The following is a 17,497-nucleotide window of genomic DNA, read 5'->3' on the forward strand; positions in this document are numbered from 1 at the left end:
GATTCTGTTTCGTGTGGACTACACGAAACAGATGATTCTGTTTCGTGCAATCTGCACGAAACAATTGGATCCGTTTCGTGCACCTTGCACGAAATACCAGTATTCCCTTCGAAATTCTGAAAGAAAGTTGGACGAAATTCAAAAAACTTATTCGCTTGATATTGAACCCGAAATGTGTATAAGATCTAGTCATTTATCAATTTTCCAACATTTTCGAAAAGATTGAAGAGCTTGGAAACGAATTTGGGATATAATGGTGGACGAATTTGTGAAATTTCGTGAACCAGAAATCTTCGAAGAGGAAGAGGGTGATGAGAGAGGAGAGGAAGAGGGAGAAATGAGTTGTGAGTGAATAAGGGTAATTTTGGAATTTAGATGGGTTGTACATGATAAATGAAAGTTGCATTTAGCAACCCCCAATGGAAATGCCAAAAATTCAATGGTACCAAATGGAATATCCAAAAAATAAAAAATGGAGGCGGTGATTAGCTGGGAACCATTCACGTGATAAGCCAAGGACCTATCTTATAACACGTGGCGCTTACACATTCCGTTAAATTCCCGTCAAGCAAATGGTCCTTGGATCTTCACCCAAGATCTTTTCTCTCTCCTCCCGCCCACCCCCCCATACTACAACGTCTATACACAACCTCCAAATTTCTCAAACTTCCACTCTCTCTCTCTCTCCTCTAAGCTCTTAACAATGGCGTTCTCTGTGAAACTACAACCTCCACTCTCTCTCTCCTCTCGAAGAACCACCACGAACATTCTCTCTCATCCTTCTCGCTCTCTCTCTTTCCTCAACCTCAATTCTTCTACTAGAAATTCTTCACATTCTCTTTTCGCCATTAAAGCTTCTTCTTCTTCGCAATCTCCTTCTTCTTCTCCTTCCACCTCTACTGTCCTCGAATCTCGTAATGTAACGGTATGAATTTTGTTTTTCGTTTTGTAATCAATTGTTTTAGTATTGTACTGGAACTAATTTCGATTCATTACATTTAATCCGTTGTATTTTTTTACTTTTGCCTGAGAAATTTAATGTGTTGCGTTTACAATCTCTCTTCAATTTGATATGTTTTATTTAGGAAGTTCACTGAATTTTCCTGTTTTGGCCAAGTAATTCATCGTGTCATCAACGCTGCCGTGATAAATATACAAAATCTTTGATTTGATGTAAATTGCATATTTATCTAATTGTGTTTTGTCTTCTTTTTCTTTTTATTGAATACGGAATTCAGTAATATTTTCGATATGCATTTATAAGAACACAAATTATTATAATAGACGGTCTAATTTTAATATAAAATTAAACAATACAAACCTAAGTTCTCCTAAGAAGCCCATTCAATTTCTCTCTAACCTAACACTATTTTTAGGTATCTTGCACCATCCTAGTCGTCCATTCTCTTCTCCTTCTTTTATTTCCCTTCTAAATTTTGAATTAGAACAAACAATTTTTAAAAATAGTCCGTCAGTCTTACAAAATGGATTAAGCTAGTCACTAAATGGATTAAATCAGTCACTAAATGAATTAAAGAATGTTATTAATGAATAGATTAAACTGGTCACTAAAGAGATTAAAATGGTCACTAAATAGATTAAAGTAGTCACTATATTAAGAAATATGATCTATTCTCTTCTTAATATTGGGCTTGGGCCGCGCCTACTTTTAAATTAAAAGTAGACGGTCTCTTACAAGACCAACTGTTATAAGAATCGGATTGTAGTGACATTACGAAGTTCAAAAACTTTGTTTTGGCTGAGTGATCATAATGTATTTGATCACATGTTTAATTTTTTTGATTTTGTGGAAATTGTTTTTCTAGTTTAATTGCTGTAGCATTTTTCCTGAATTATTGACCCAAGTTTGTGTAATTTGCATTATTTTGAGTTACGCAGATTAAATTGGTGCCTACGAAACCTTATGATGGCCAGAAAACTGGTACAAGTGGTCTCCGGAAGAAGGTTCTAGTTCATTATGTGTGTTTTTTCAGCAGGAGTTGTAGTATTGCCTGTTTGAACTGCATTCCTGACTCCTTTTGTTTGTTTTAATCTCCCTCTGTTTTAAAGGTTAAAGTGTTTATGCAAGAAAACTACCTTGCCAATTGGATACAGGTTTGGAACACATTGTTCACAACTGTAGTTTGTTCATTGTTATCCTTAATAGTCGGTGGCAATGTGATTAAAAAATTGAATTGAGTTTGGTTTCATGAATGAGCAGGCCTTGTTTAATTCACTGCCTTCGGAGGACTATGTGAATGGGGTGTTGGTTCTAGGTGGTGACGGTCGTTACTTTAACAAAGAGGCTGCACAGGTATATCATCTTCAATTTGAGATCAGCATAACCTAGGTATGGACATTAATATGTGTTGCTTTATTGTTTGGTTTGATATTCAGATAATAATCAAAATCGCGGCAGCCAATGGTGTTGCACAAATTTTAGTTGGGAAGTGAGTATACAAAAACCTTTTTCTTCTTTATGTTCTTTTTCGAGTGAGATGCCAATGCCATAAATGAGAATCTTTTCTGAAAAGAATGGGAACTTTCTCACCATTATAACATATGTGCATATGCTGCCTCTTTAAAGCTTGTGCTGAGGTCTGCTGCTGGTCATTTCTTTTGGCTCTATCAAATATATCGTGGATGTGGATCTGAATATCTATATTGGATGTGAACTATTTCTGTTCTAGAGTGTTGGTTCTAGCAAAATTGTTGCTTTGCATACAAATAAACAGTGAAATGATGAAATGGAGGAAGAGGATATTTGGACGATCTAGAAAATAATTTCTTGGTTCATTCAACCGGCCTTATCTTCCAAGAATCAGGCTTTCACATCTTTGTCGTATGATACTCTTACTGTGCTATTTGTCCAAGTCAAAATATCATATTTCCACATAGCGATAGATGCGAATACCACGGTCTACGAGCTTGTAAATCAAGTATGAAATGGGCCTTGTCTAGTAAGCAGCGCCGCCTCAACTTGCTTGCTTCTGGCAGAGCTTCCTGAACTAGAGAATGGGTATTCTGTTAGGCCGACTTTTCCAAATATGGCTAAGTTGAGAAATTCTCTCTCTGCAGCTGCCTTTGATCTAGTGCTCACACTTCGGTTCTACTCTACTAGACATCGGGACCCAGAACATGCTTCTTTTTGTGTGGTATAGCTCCGAACTTCAGTCTTAGCAACTCCATTCCTTCTGGTAGGCAGTAGTGTAGGGTGCTTGTTGAGGTAGATTACTATCTTAGAATAACCAGATGTTCTTTATGTTTAGAGAATTTGATAAAGAATTATGATTGCAGGGATGGTATTTTGTCAACACCAGCAGTTTCTGCGGTGATTCGAAAGAGGAAGGCAATTTTCTTTTCCTGATTTGCATACGTATTTATGTCACACAGTCACAGTCATACTTATTGTTTCAAATGATGGTTTTACACTTCTGCAGGCCAATGGTGGTTTTATAATGAGTGCGAGCCATAATCCTGGTGGGCCTGAATATGATTGGGGAATTAAGGTAATCTAAGAGTTCAGTCTTTTTACAAAGTATGCCTTCTTATAGTTGATGATACCGTATGTTGGACTTACAACCATTTTGTGCTTGTGACAGCTTATACTACTAGTAACATGTTCTTTTTAATATATGTTTTGTCATGAATTATCTACTGATTGTTAGCATGCTTTCTCATATGAGAACAAACCTATAGAATGTTGCAGTATACCCTCCTTGTACAGTTGTACTTACTGCAGCCATGGAGTAGCTAAATATTTTTGAATTTTATTTGGGTGGAGATGTGTGAAAGTTTGAATGAACTTTGAAGTACCTTAATCTCCAATCCCACCAAGTTTTTTCAAGTTCAGTTCTGCTTCTTATTGTGATGTTGATTTGGGACACTTTGTTTACTCCCATCAAGCTTGCCATCTGATGTGAGGTTTGTGCTATTAAACAGGACATTCCCAAGTCCCAAGAATTTTATGCACTTAAGTTACAAGTTACAACGTGGTAGTCTTTTTGTTGCTGTCATGCTCTTTAATTTTCTGACTCAATTGTAACAGTTTTCATCTGTTAATGTTTCAGTTCAACTACAGCAGCGGGCAGCCTGCACCTGAATCCATCACGGACAAGATATACGGCAACACGCTTTCTGTATGTTCCTGATCTTTCGTAGAAGCTAGTTTTCCTGTGTGCATTTTGTTGTAACACTATGCCTGTGCTTGAAATGTATGATAATTCTGTGTTAGAGCTTAGAAGAACCTCTTTCCTTGTATTATTGGCCATTTAGTTCACAGCATTCCTCCCACGAAGTGAGGCCAATCGCAGGTTTTGCCTGAGTGGAAATCTATGTTGTTGAAGCGTGTAAGGAGGTTAGTGTCACAGATGTAGCTTGTGCCGGAAAATACTCTTTATTGAAGCCTCTTTGCCTTATGAAACAGTTCTGTTTACCCTTCATAAATCCTTTGCTCTTTGCTTGAAGGAAAGATTAATATCTCAACATTTTATTTAGCTGAGAACCTTGTACGGGAATTGAATCTTCTCGTTCCAAAGTGTTGGCATATTTGGAACTTGTGAGGTTCAAGATCAACTAGTTTTAACTACTTCCTTTGTTTCTTAATAGATGCATCATATTGGCTAGGCATGCTGATCCACATCTTTGACCATCAACATGTTCAATTATTTATTATTAAAAATTAGAAAAAATAGTACTTTGAAAATATACATTGAGATTAATCCATCAACAATTAAAAATTTGACATTTATCTTTATAAACTAGTAATTAAAGATGGTCAAAGTTGATAAAGTCAATTTGATACATCTATTAAGAAGCAGAGGAAGTATATTCTACTAAAAGTACATGGATTTGGCTTGTGAAAATAATATCACTTGCTTCATCTTTGGGAAAAAAAATCTTATTCAAGTACATCATTATTTTTAATTATTTTCTATACTAAAAAGAAAATGTTTAGTTTGTTGATAGACTGTAATAGTCCATAACCCGCCGACATATTTGGAGAGGAGGGAGTGTGGATTGCAGCCACTGTTAAAACCCTTGTTCACTGATGACTATAAGGATGCAGAGTGCATGGGCTTCACTATTTTGAGTTTACTTAGCCATTTGTCTGCAGGAAATTGTTCTTGTTTTGCTTCATATACACCCTCTTGCACAGAAAGACGGAAATTTGTATCATAAAAAGAACAGAAAGAAAAAACTATCTTTTGTAGCTTGCATTTTACTTCCGTCGTTTCAAATTAGTTGTAACATGGAGGTGAGCACAAGTTTTAAGGAGTACATGTGATGAGGAGAGAGATGGAAAGAAACAAAAAGAGGGATCCATGTGATGAGAAGAGTGTTACCAAATAAAGTAATGTTGCAACTAATTTCAAACTTAAAAGGGAAGTGCTGCAACTTTTAAAAGAGGAAGTATTCTCTATCTTCTCTTGCTGCTTTGGTTATATTGAAGGATGCCAAGTGAGTGAGAGATCTTTAAGTCAAGACATGATTGATAAAGCTTCTCTTAAGAATCCACACATTCATTTCCCACGATATTACCCTTCACTACCCAAAGGATCAACTTCAACGTCTTAAATATCGTTTTCTTGCATTTTGCTTTCCTTAAGCTGTCTTCTTTGTAATTTTAATAACATTCAACCTTCTTTTATGTGTCCTTCAATTTCATAATCTTTGAATGTGCTTCATTCATTCTATCTTGAAATGTATATGTGGCCCATTGTTTTTGCTCGTAGATCACGTGACACCCGAACAGCTTGGGTCATTTTATCTCATAGAACTTACAGCTGTTCGTGCAGCTATTAAGATCTATTATTATTTAAACAGATTCTTCCTGCTTATGAATTGCTTATTCTTCACTCCTAAGTCGTATATATGTCTCTCTACCTGCTTTCTACTAGAATTAGTAGGGACACTGCTTGTCTCTACTAGACTTGAATGATTACTACATGTTTTTCTTTTCCGCTCCGTTAATTTGCTAGTCGTTTGCAGATATCTGAAATTAAGATGGCAACCATTCCTGATGTAGATCTTTCTCGTGTCGGAGTTACAAAATTTGGCAACTTCGTTGTTGAAGTAGTTGACCCAGTTGCTGACTATGTGGAGCTGATGGAGGTAGATGCACTATATGAAAATCTATGTACTTTGATTCTTTCATGTCATTTTGAAAAAGAAAAACAACATATTCTACTCCCTATTTTAGTTTCTAACATGTTCTGCTATGCAGAGTGTTTTTGATTTTCAGCTTATCAGAAGTCTTCTATCACGAGCAGATTTCAGGTGGGAATTCATGACCTTCTATAAATTCTCATGATTATGATTAAAAAATTTCTTCAATTTCTGGTAGTACTGAGTATATGTGCTTTATAATGCCTCAGTTCTTTGTTCTGTGACCCTTTTGGCAGGAGTAGGTCGGTGGGTCTTTAGCAATTTAGCATTCATCTACTATCCAACTTAGGCCTGTGCTCCTATACTCTTTTCGAATTATATTGCTGTAGCCGTGTCTGACACTCTTCTGACACCTTAATCTAATAAGTTTGCTGAAGTATGAGCCTTGAAATAGCATAGGAAAGATAGGAAAAACTTTATGTATCTGTCGTAGAGATTGTTAACGAGTGAAGACTTCTGAAGAGTTTTGTGTAAAATAGTACCTAATGCATGATTACATCTCATCAGATCTTGATGTGTCAGGGAATTTGCCTTCATTATTGTTCGTGGATAGGGGAATAAATTAACAGCTTACTAAGTTGTTGCAGATTGGACATTAGATCTTGAAATAATTTGTTTACAGTGTCTTTACATCCTTTTCTCATGAATTCTGTGAAGTTGGATCTTGCTCATCCGTTCACTATGCTTTTGCATCCCAGTGATAGCGCCTATTACTTTGTATTTAGTTATTATTATTATTTTAAAGCAATAGTCTGTCATTGTAATATCTGTAAATTAATTTCTCAGGTTCACATTTGACGCCATGCATGCAGTTACTGGTGCCTATGCAAAACCAATCTTTGTGGACAAGTTAGGAGCCAGTCCGGTATGTTGTTGTTCTAGTGATCAGAATAATGATAAGATCATAGCTCTTGTGCTGCTCTTGCTTACATTTTTAACACTGTCATTAGGAATCAATAACCAATGGGGTTCCTTTGGAAGACTTCGGTCACGGTCATCCAGACCCTAATCTCACGTAAGAATTTATTTGCTCATTCTGGAGAGCTTTTGTGCATGGTCTGTTCTAACTGTTGATTGACATAGTTATGCTAAGGATTTAGTTGACATACTGTACGGTGAGAATGGACCTGACTTTGGGGCTGCTAGTGATGGTATGACTTCTTTCTCTTCTGTTCTTCCAGTTATCATTTAAGCTCAGTCATAGTTTCTCTGAATGGCGCAAGCATACTTATGCGTCTTTGATAAGAATCATATTAAAGTAACCAACATTGATCACATATGCTAAACGAGTAAACATAGTAGGCAAGGGTGACATGGGGGAGTATCCTCGAGTTAGTTACAGAAAGTGAGAGCAGGCTAGAAGGAGAAAACAACAAATAGTTAGTTAGTGGATAGAAGATAAAGCATCCGAGTAATAGTGGGAGAGAACCCACCTGTCGAATGTGGCTGATTGTATTGAGTTTCTTGATCATGCATCTAACACAATTGTCTCTTACCCCGCTTTCTTCTGTTCTTAGTCTCGTCTTCTCTGGTCCTAATACTTTAATTTAAGTCAGTTCCTATTAATTTTTTGATTGTATTGATTTCCTTGATCATGCATCTAATAGACTAATATAATCGTATCTCACATCACTTCCTTCTGATCTTAGTCTCTTCTTCTCTGCTTCTAAAACTTTCATTTAAGTCAGTTCCTATTAGGCTCATATAATTTTGTGAGGTAAGACCCATGCAATGTACATGGTACAAGAACTTTATCTCCAAATATGCGTTCTCTTCGTTTATTTTTATACCACCATTGCGTTGGTATTTGGTGGAATGAAAATTCATTAAAAAAACATATACTTGGAAGTAGGGTTGCTTTACTAGGGACATTGACATGGAACTTCCCATGCAAAATTACACGCAACTCATTACCATTTTCGCCAAACATCTACCGACTACCATATATACGACGAACGGGGCTGAAACTGCTCTAAAATTCTATCTTGAAGATCCATTTCATATTTTTTTTGATAATTGTCTTTTGTGAATGATATCTCGGGTGAATAAAGAGGACTTCTTTAAAGGATAACTAGCATGTTTTCGTACAGTTCAATTGGAGAAGGGCAGTAATCTACCCCTAAAGGGTTATGGGATTAGGAAAAATCTTCTTTTGGGAAATCCTTCCTTTATCTTCTATATGAAAGAAAATTACATGTCCTCCTATATATCATTTTTGTGGTTCGCAAATGAAAACTGCGTAATTAGCCAAGCCCTTTGAGCCTTAAGAGATCTTTGATGAAGAGTGTAGAAGATATATTCAAGTCAAGATTGTTATCAACAAAGCAATAATAATCCCTTATATTACTCCTTAGTTTTAGGTTGTTACGGCGAAGTGAGTTGGCTCTTTCGAGCTAGGGCCAAGTTGGAGTTTTTGTTCGAGGGAGTGGGTAAGCAAGCTAGCTTAAGTTTACAAAACGAAAGAGCCTAGTCGTGGAAGGTCAAAGGAGAGATGCCGATAAGTAAGATAGAGCTTAAAAGTTATGGGTTTGAGATAGGGAACGACTCTATTCCTACGAAACAAGGCGAAAGGATTAGACACCAATGCCTACCGGTCAGGCACGAAGGAAAGAGTGTAGTTGTAGAAGGTCAAAGGAGAGATGTCGATAAGCAAGATAGAACTTAAAAGATAGGGGACGACTCTATTTCTGGCGAAACAAGGCGAAAGGATTAGACACTGATGCCTACCAGTCGGGCACGAAGGAAGAAAGGAGGGGTATATAAAGTATATATTTAGAGAATCTCTCTTTTTGATGAACCCAACTTTCGCTTCTCACCCGACCAAGGAGCGCGAGTAGGCTAGCGAGCACAATTCTAAGAGAGGTTTGTCTCCTGAGGCCGACTCGTAGCACCACTGTCGCAGCAGTCTGGTGAATCCGCGAAAGACAAGGAAAGGAGTTTCCGGTACCAGAAGCCAGTAAACGTTCATGTGTCGAGCGTAAGAGTGAAGAAGTTCCTTCTGAGGTTACCATGGCATGGCCAGCCTTATTATAGCTATATAATGTAATTGATAGAATGAAATATAATCAAGCTTTCTCATAAACTCTATCAAAGAGGACACCGTTTAGGTTGGCTGGTAGTATAAAATGTAAAGTATCTAGTGTGCTGTCCCGACCAAGGGTTTGGAACTTTGTGTTTCTATTGGCCATTATGCTGCCATTTGCTCCAAAAAGAACAAAATTGAAGCCAGAAAGCCCTCCACCGGGAAAGAAAAAAGAATTAGTTTACTCTTCCAACTTTTTTGATTACTCGAGTCATCATTCTATAGGTTTGCGCTACTTGTTTGTCAAATTGCTAATTTGCTATGCAGATTCGACTGTTAAATTAATTTTGTTATCAGAATATTGAATTTATAGCATATTTCCTCATGCCTGAATGCTAATGGAGGATTTTTCTTCATCGTCCAGGTGATGGCGATAGAAATATGATTCTGGGTAGAAAATTCTTTGTTACGCCTTCAGATTCAGTAGCTATAATTGCAGCAAATGCTCAAGAAGCAATACCATACTTCCGTGATGGAATTAAGGTAAAACTTTTGCACTGCTTTATCTGAAATTTAAATCTCCTTCACTTGTTTCTGGTAAGCTCATTCAGTTATCGCTGTCTGTCTGATTTGCAGGGTTTGGCTCGATCCATGCCTACAAGTGGTGCACTTGATCGTGTTGCTGAAAAATTGAATCTTCCCTTTTTTGAGGTTAGCATACTTCTCTTGTGATCAGGATCTTAGATTGTGGTTGCACTTCAGATTGCAATAATGGTGGTTGCACAGATATGGATCACCAAAAAGGCAATATACTGAATCATTTATAGAACTTCAGTTATACTTGGTCAAAATTTGGTTTGATAACATAATTTTCTGACATTGCGTGGTTTTCTTATTTCAAGGTTCCCACTGGTTGGAAATTCTTTGGTAATCTCATGGATTCTGGCAAATTGTCAATTTGTGGCGAAGAGAGCTTTGGTACTGGTTCTGATCACATCCGTGAAAAGGATGGCATATGGTAAACTTAATGTCTACTAGAGTTTGTTGGTTAAATCCCGTAAACATGAGCTGCCTGAGTTGGTCACTGCAGTGTCTCTTATCCAAGTACAGTGATTGTCTGTACTCTGTAGTACATCTGAAGCCATCTATCATTCTAGGATGAGTTGCTGGATCTGGTTTTCCCACCTTGATTAATGCACCAGTATCAATCCTTTTAAGAATTTTAGCTCATTTTGGTTTGTCCCATCTTGTTCTAGTTGCTTTGAGCAGAAGGCTCCTGAATCCTTTTTAGAAACATGCTGCAGTTGCTACTTTGTTGATGAGTAGAGGTGAATTGCTCATTCAGTTTCACTTTTTTAATTATCCCGGAAGTCTACAAATTGTATAATAGGATGAGTCCTCTATAGGAGTTGTTGATGCTTCATTCTATTTAGGGAGCCTACATATTTTCTGGTACATGGATCGGGTATGGGAGCATAGTCTGCTACTCGTGTCTGTTAAATCAGTGCAGAGAGCATCAGATTATCATGTTCCATTTTGCACATTCAAGAATTTAATTGGAAAAGGAGGGGTGTAGCAAATTGGGTAATAGCATTGCATTCTCTTCTTTTTCAAATAGAACTGAAAAGGTTTTGCAGGCCCTCTGTCATATATGAGTTTCGTGTGGGATAAAGTAGCTAAAAAGGGGATCATGATCTGGCTCTTTGACCAATACTTGACAGAGGCATTTGCTAAGATCTATGAGACTGATGTATGTGAACATGAGAATGGAAGTGTGATTGATTTTTCCATGTTTTCATGTATATCCAATACCAGAGAACATGTGGTCCTGAAATTTCACGTTGCTTCAACATATTTGGGTAATCTTCCTATTATGACTTGGAATATTCGTTATCGCAGGGCTGTTTTAGCTTGGATGTCAATCATTGCTTACAGAAATAAGGAGAAGAAACCAGCAGAAAAACTAGTTTCTGTCTCAGATGTAGTAAAAGAATATTGGGCAACTTATGGAAGGAATTTCTTCTCTAGATATGATTATGAAGTGAGCATCTAAACTATTGCTGTTTATATTTTCTAGCCTGTTTGTATCTAAAGCTTGAATAGATTACCTGTATGGCTGTATTGCATCCTGTCATATAAGGAATTTCTGTCTTTTAAAGAATTGTACCCTAAGGTCTGTAAAATATCCACCATTACGCGTAGTTAATAAGTATATTATGTCGATAGCTAAAGCTTCAAAGCAGTTAATTGGAACGCTAAATTGGTACTTAGAAGCCAACCATCGTAGTAGTGAGTCAATTAGATGCAAGACTTCATATGTCTTGATGACTTAACATCTTAACCTCTCCTGAGGTGATAAACACACTGGTAGCAGTTGACAGTTGTTATGGAACTTTGACATTAGTTCTTTTGCTGACAGGAATGTGAATCTGAAGGTGCCAATAAGATGGTTGATTATCTCAGAGATTTGGTATCGAAGAGCAAGCAAGGGGATAAATATGGTAAGTTCTGCTTTGGTTCATGAAAATTAGATTAGCTCCTGTGAAAATACAGGTACTAAACTCTCTCTTGGAATAGGGGAATATGTCCTCCAATTTGCAGATGACTTCAGTTACGAAGATCCTGTAAGTTCTAGTTCTATGCTTTAACTGCTATTTCTGATTTCTGAATGAGAAAAGACTGCCAAGTGCCAACTATCATATTTGCCTTTATTTGGTTGATGTTCTCAGGTTGATGGAAGTGTGGCATCAAAGCAAGGTGTTCGATTCGTGTTTGCTGATGGGTCAAGAATAATATATCGATTATCGGTATGTGCATAACTGTAGACTAAAACTTGCTATCTTTTCTAGTTTAACTATGTTACCCAGACTCTTGATTTCATTCCAAGTATCCGAGTCAAATCTTTGACAACTCGATATGATTGTAGAGTATAGACGCTTGACCCTTTCTGTTTTAATCAAAAACATGGAAATTTATTCATCAAATAGCCGAGTGAAACTTTCACATAGGCATCTTTGATACGAGAACCTGAGTCCGAGTACACATACCCATCTTCGATACGAGAACCTTAGTCCGTTTCGCAGGGTGGAATAAATACTGTCTCTTGTTTTGCAGGGTACTGGTTCTGCAGGTGCAACAATTAGGATATACATTGAGCAATTTGAGCTTGATGTCTCAAAACACGATTTGGATGCCCAAATAGCATTAAAACCATTGATAGGTTGGTCTATTTCTCCTTTTATGCTGTGTGTTTGATGGACTTGGTTTTTGTTATTCTCTTATTTGTTATGTCTAAATGTTCAGATCTTGCATTATCTGTATCGAAGCTAAAGGACTTCACTGGAAGGGAGAAGCCTACTGTCATCACATAAGTAAAAAAGTGATAAAGACAACAGTTTTGGCAAATATAGACTTCATCTTCTTGCCCTAGCTAGGTTAGGCTTCTCGTTTTCTATAATGACAATTGTAATAGAAGTTGGTGGCTGAATGTATCTTGATAATAAGCTATTCCATGTATAATCATGTAGGGTTGCCCTTGTAAAAAATGCACGATTAGAATAAATGGATATATTTTTCACGACTTTCTTAATCACGTTAACATGTGTCTCATTTTTGAAGTTTAGTTTTGTTGCATGATGATGATAACATCACTGACGCATAATTGAGAAGATGTTGAGTTTCGTTAAACTCTTACATACAATTGAAAAGTTTCTTTTTTCCCCCTATCATCATGCACATAAGCACAAAACATTTCAATACATTTAGTCTTCAGGTGTAGTACTATCTGTATCTTTTTCCCTTTCTTTTACCCAAAAGTAATGCATCTCTTCTATAGTACCATGCCTTGATACTGTAACTTGATGAGGTGTATTTTATAATAGTAGATTTAGAAGCACAAAGACGACATTCTTCAACCCAGACGCCAAAAACTTCAAATGCTGAAGGTATATACGATGAGGACTTCGAAAAGGTAAAAGTGGACTATTTTGGATTATTAGTTGTTAATATGTTCACTGCAATCGAATTTTTTAGAAGCATGTTATAAGCACTTTCGGTAATTATTAGTAAAAACTACTTTATTTATATCTCAAAACATAGAAAGATACAGATAAAGAGTGTTAACCACACTCCCCTACTATTACAAAAGGGAAAGAACAAAAAAAAACCAGAAAACAAAGAAGCTGATTAAACCAGCATAGGAGAAAAGTGAAAGGCAACATCACTTCTTTTACAGGTAGCTACAATTTATTCATGAACATAAAGCCGTCAAGCTACTCCATACTCTAGTCAGTATCACTTGGAACTTAGAACAATTTGGTGAGCTCTAAGAAGGACTCCAGTAGAGTGGGGCGTTCAGACATTCCTCTCTCTCTTTGGTATTGATCCTGGCATCTCCGCTGGCATTCCATTCTTTGTCCTTGCCTCTGGCACCTCTGCTGACATTCCCTTAAGCGTTGTTGTGGGCCACGACGCTGGTTCACTTCGTCATCGTAGCGCCCACCTCGTCCTCTCTGCCTTTGGTACTCTTGCTGGCACCTCTGCAGGCATTCATATCCTTTTCCTTGGCTTTGGCACCTCTGCTGGCACTCCTGGTAGCGGCGTTGTGGGTCACGCTGGGGGTTCTTAGATTCCTCTACTTCATCATCGAAGCGCCCACCTCGTCCCCTCTGCCTTTGGTACTCTCGCTGACACCTCTGCTGGCATTCATACCCTTCTCCTTGCCTTTGACACCTCTGCTGGCATTGACGATACCTATCTTGTGGGTCACGCTGGGGGTTCTCAGATTCCTCTACTTCATCATCAAAACGGCCACCTCGTCCCCTCTGCCTTTGGTACTCTCGTTGGCACCTCTGCTGGCATTCATACCCTTCTCCTTGCCTTTGACACCTCTGCTGGCATTGACGGTACCTATCTTGTGGGTCACGCTGAGGGTTCTCAGATTCCTCCACTTCATCATCAAAGTGGCCACCTCGTCCCCTCTGTCTTTGGTACTCTTGCTGGCATCTCTGCTGGCATTCATACCCTTCTCCTTGCCTTTGACACCTTTGCTGGCATTGACGGTACCTATCTTGTGGGTCACGCTGGGGGTTCTCAGATTCCTCTACTTCATCATCGAAGCGCCCACCTCTTCCTCTCTGCCTTTGGTACTCTTGCTGGCACCTTTGCTGGCATTCATACCCTTCTCCTTGCCTTTGGCACCTCTGCTGGCATTGACGGTACCTATCTTGTGGGTCGCGACGGTCGGGGTTGTCGGATTCCTCCTCGACATAGCGACCACCTCCTTCTATCTCCTCTTGGCACCTCCTCTGGCACTCATAACGTTGACCACTTCCTCTCCTTTGGCAGCGCTGTTGGCACTGACTGTATGGGTCATAACGACGCTGGTTGTCCTCTTCAACTTCATCATCCCACTCTCGGTAGCGGCCACCTCTACCCCTCTGTCTCTCCTCCTGGTACTCCTCCTGGCACTCTTTCTGGCACTGGTACTCTCGGCCTTGACCACGACTGCCTTGCCTTTGGCAGCGGCGTCTGCACTCCTCGTACTGGCGTTCAGGGTCATGGTATGGGTTGATCATTACATCGATCAACTCATCATAATTACCTTCGTCGACCCATCTTCCTCTCCCACCGTATTCCTCTCGACACTCTTGGACACACTCCTTCTGTTCGTACTGACCACCTGGTCGCTGTTGGCAACGTTGCATGCATTGCCTCAGCTCACGCTGTGGGTCATGCTGGTTGGGAAAGCGAATGGCTAAAGTGGAAGCTACGAAAATTGAAAAGAACACCAAAAACAAAGGAAGCTTAGATTTGAAATTCATGGTTTCTTTTATTTTTTTTGGTTATTGAGATACTGAATGAATGATGGAGATTGTGAGGGATGAATTTATAGAGGGGATGAATGGATGATTGTAGGACGATGTTACCATTTGGTGCAAGAGTTGCCATGCAGTGTGACGAGTGTTTCTGGGTTATACATCACGTGTCTACATCGCTGCTTCACGCGGCGAATACAAGCTGCTACTTCTGCTTCACTAACTTGCTGCTACTTCACTCACTTGACACGTCAATGCTGAGGCAACTTGGTAATTATTTTTGACACATTGACTTAGGTTACAGAGACACTTCACATATTGATTAGGGGAATTTTTATCTACCTAATAGATTATAAAAAAACTCAAATGGACCCGGTGCACACTAACTTAGTGTGCATCGGGTTAGTAAAATATTAACTTCAGATAGTGAATTCTACAGAGATATAGTGAATTTATATACAATTTAGTATATTTCATTAATCGAAAACATAATGTGAAATTATCCGCAATATAATAGAGTAATTAATTAAAATATTTTAACATACCATAAGATCTAAGTTGCGTAGTATATATGACACGTGTTTTAACATATGGAATGGTTTAGTTTCTTCATGATATAATGAGCGTCTGAATGATATAGTGAGTTTCTGCTTGATATAGTGTGTGTTTGAATGATATAGTGAGTTTCTGTATGATATAGTGTGTGTGTCTGAATGATATAGTGAGTTTCTGTATGATATAGTGTGTGTGTCTGAATGATATAGTGAGTTTCTGCATGACATAGTGTGTGTGTTTGAATGATATAATGAATGTGTCTGAATAATATAGTGTGAGTCTGAATGATATAGTCGATTTCTGCATAATATAGTGGGTTTTCGCATAATATAGTGGATTGTTCAGTAATGATATATTGTTTTGCCTGGTGCACACTAATGTTAACGTGAACCGGGTCCACACAAGTCAGATTGAATAAATTAACAATTTATTATAAATAAAAATAAATAAATACTAAAATTTAATTTATCAATTTTCGTTTTTTAATTTTCTATTTTTAATAGTTAACTACCCTCTCTTTTTCTCTCTCTCAAACCCTAGCATCTCCTACCCCTTCTTCATCAATTAGGGGTTGCCATGGATGTTTTCATCCATGGTAAGCCCCTTTCCCCCTTTTATTTCCAGTTTTAATTCATTTTCTTGTTTTGTTCAATAAATTAGTCTCTCTTTATGAGATTTTCTCAAATCTTGTTATGGAGTTTTTAGTTTCTGTTTTGGAAATCTCCTTCTCCCCTATGGGAGTTGTGAGTATGGTTCTTTTGTTTTTAGGTATGAGAAATTATTCTCATTGATTGAAGTTCGAGACTCAACATGAAGGTATTGGAATCTCGGATGCGGTCAACCTGACTCGATCAAGAATGTTCTTCCCAAACGTTATCAGAATGATAGACTTCCTCATCAATAGTTGCTTAATTCAACAAATACAAGAAGGTTGTGCTGTATTGTTCAATCTGATTCATTGTAGTTTCTTCGAAGACGAATTTGATTTAGTTTTGTTTAATTGTATCTTGTTTTACTTTAATACCTATTGTAGATGCCGTTTGGCCTTCAATTAATGAAATTTCTCTTTAAAAAAAAAAAACTACCCACTCGATAAATATGGCATTGTCCTGATTATCATTATACATTAACCCTAAATAACTTATTCAACAAATATTGATTGGACATCCTACTCTTGACGACCATTTGTTATAGCTAGAATATTTACATGATTCAATCTTTTTTATTAAACACGATGATAATTTCTTTGCTACTTTATTTCTTGTCTTATTTATTCTGACTTGAAATTTGTGTATACAGTGTTGTTTTGAGTAAATTGATACTATTTATAAGTGAGAAAGAAGAAATCCATATTATTATTTATATATTCACAAAGTTAGCTATACAATCTAAGTCGGAAAATAGGGAAAGTTAGTTTAATGAAACAAAGCCTTAGTTCTAAAATGATTTAGTGTTAATTATATGAATCGTCATAATATAAACTATTGTTCTAGGTGACATACAAAATAATAAAGATAAGAAGATTTTTAACAAAGAAAAATGCGAGAGTGAGAGTGAGAAGAACTGAGTAAGGCTATTTTAGTTCACCTGAAATTTTCTGATCTGAACTTATCTGATCTAAACTTATTTTTTCTGATCTGATCTAATCTGATTAGATCTGAAATAAGCAAAAATAAGGTGAACTGAACATGCATAAATTATAAATAATATCATTACACACATCACATTCATAATTCACATATAAAATTCATGATATCATATACACCACACTTTATAGCATATAGTTACATAATTAGTATCAGATAGTCATACATATATATACACACGGTCATACACATATTCTATGGACATAAAATATTAAACATGATATATACGAGCAATAATCACATGTAATGTTAGACATAAATGTTACACTTAACGTATACGAGCAATCACA

At 37.4% G+C, this 17,497-nt stretch overlaps 2 protein-coding genes across 5 annotated transcripts; one reads left to right on the top strand and one right to left on the bottom strand.

The window, feature by feature from the left end:
- Positions 1-604: 604 nt before the first annotated feature.
- Positions 605-16,567, top strand: LOC104906396 (phosphoglucomutase, chloroplastic). Of its 4 annotated transcripts, XR_008968698.1 has the most exons (24): positions 605-925; positions 1,900-1,965; positions 2,071-2,115; positions 2,222-2,314; positions 2,398-2,450; positions 3,298-3,349; positions 3,441-3,509; positions 4,071-4,139; positions 5,992-6,114; positions 6,227-6,279; positions 6,955-7,033; positions 7,119-7,183; positions 7,252-7,319; positions 9,615-9,733; positions 9,827-9,901; positions 10,093-10,208; positions 11,090-11,231; positions 11,610-11,691; positions 11,768-11,814; positions 11,920-11,997; positions 12,305-12,410; positions 12,494-12,624; positions 13,075-13,160; positions 16,330-16,567. XR_008968698.1 is itself a non-coding variant. In XM_010695137.4 (22 exons), the coding sequence occupies exons 1-22, from the start codon at positions 704-706 to the stop codon at positions 12,559-12,561; spliced, it is 1,890 nt and encodes a 629-aa protein (XP_010693439.2). In that variant the 5' UTR covers positions 605-703; the 3' UTR covers positions 12,562-12,782. The 4 variants fall into 4 exon arrangements, 1 of the variants encoding a protein (XP_010693439.2); XR_008968700.1 differs by lacking the exon at positions 16,330-16,567 and having other exon boundaries at positions 13,072-13,416; XR_008968699.1 differs by lacking the exon at positions 16,330-16,567 and having other exon boundaries at positions 13,075-13,416.
- On the bottom strand, positions 13,495-15,012 carry LOC104906397 (vicilin Car i 2.0101). Its single transcript, XM_048640209.1, has one exon. The coding sequence runs from the start codon at positions 15,010-15,012 to the stop codon at positions 13,495-13,497; it is 1,518 nt and encodes a 505-aa protein (XP_048496166.1).
- Positions 16,568-17,497: the final 930 nt, after the last annotated feature.

Source organism: Beta vulgaris, chromosome 3 (genome assembly GCF_026745355.1).
Source record: "Beta vulgaris subsp. vulgaris cultivar EL10 chromosome 3, EL10.2, whole genome shotgun sequence".
Classification (NCBI taxonomy): Eukaryota; Viridiplantae; Streptophyta; class Magnoliopsida; order Caryophyllales; family Amaranthaceae; genus Beta; species Beta vulgaris.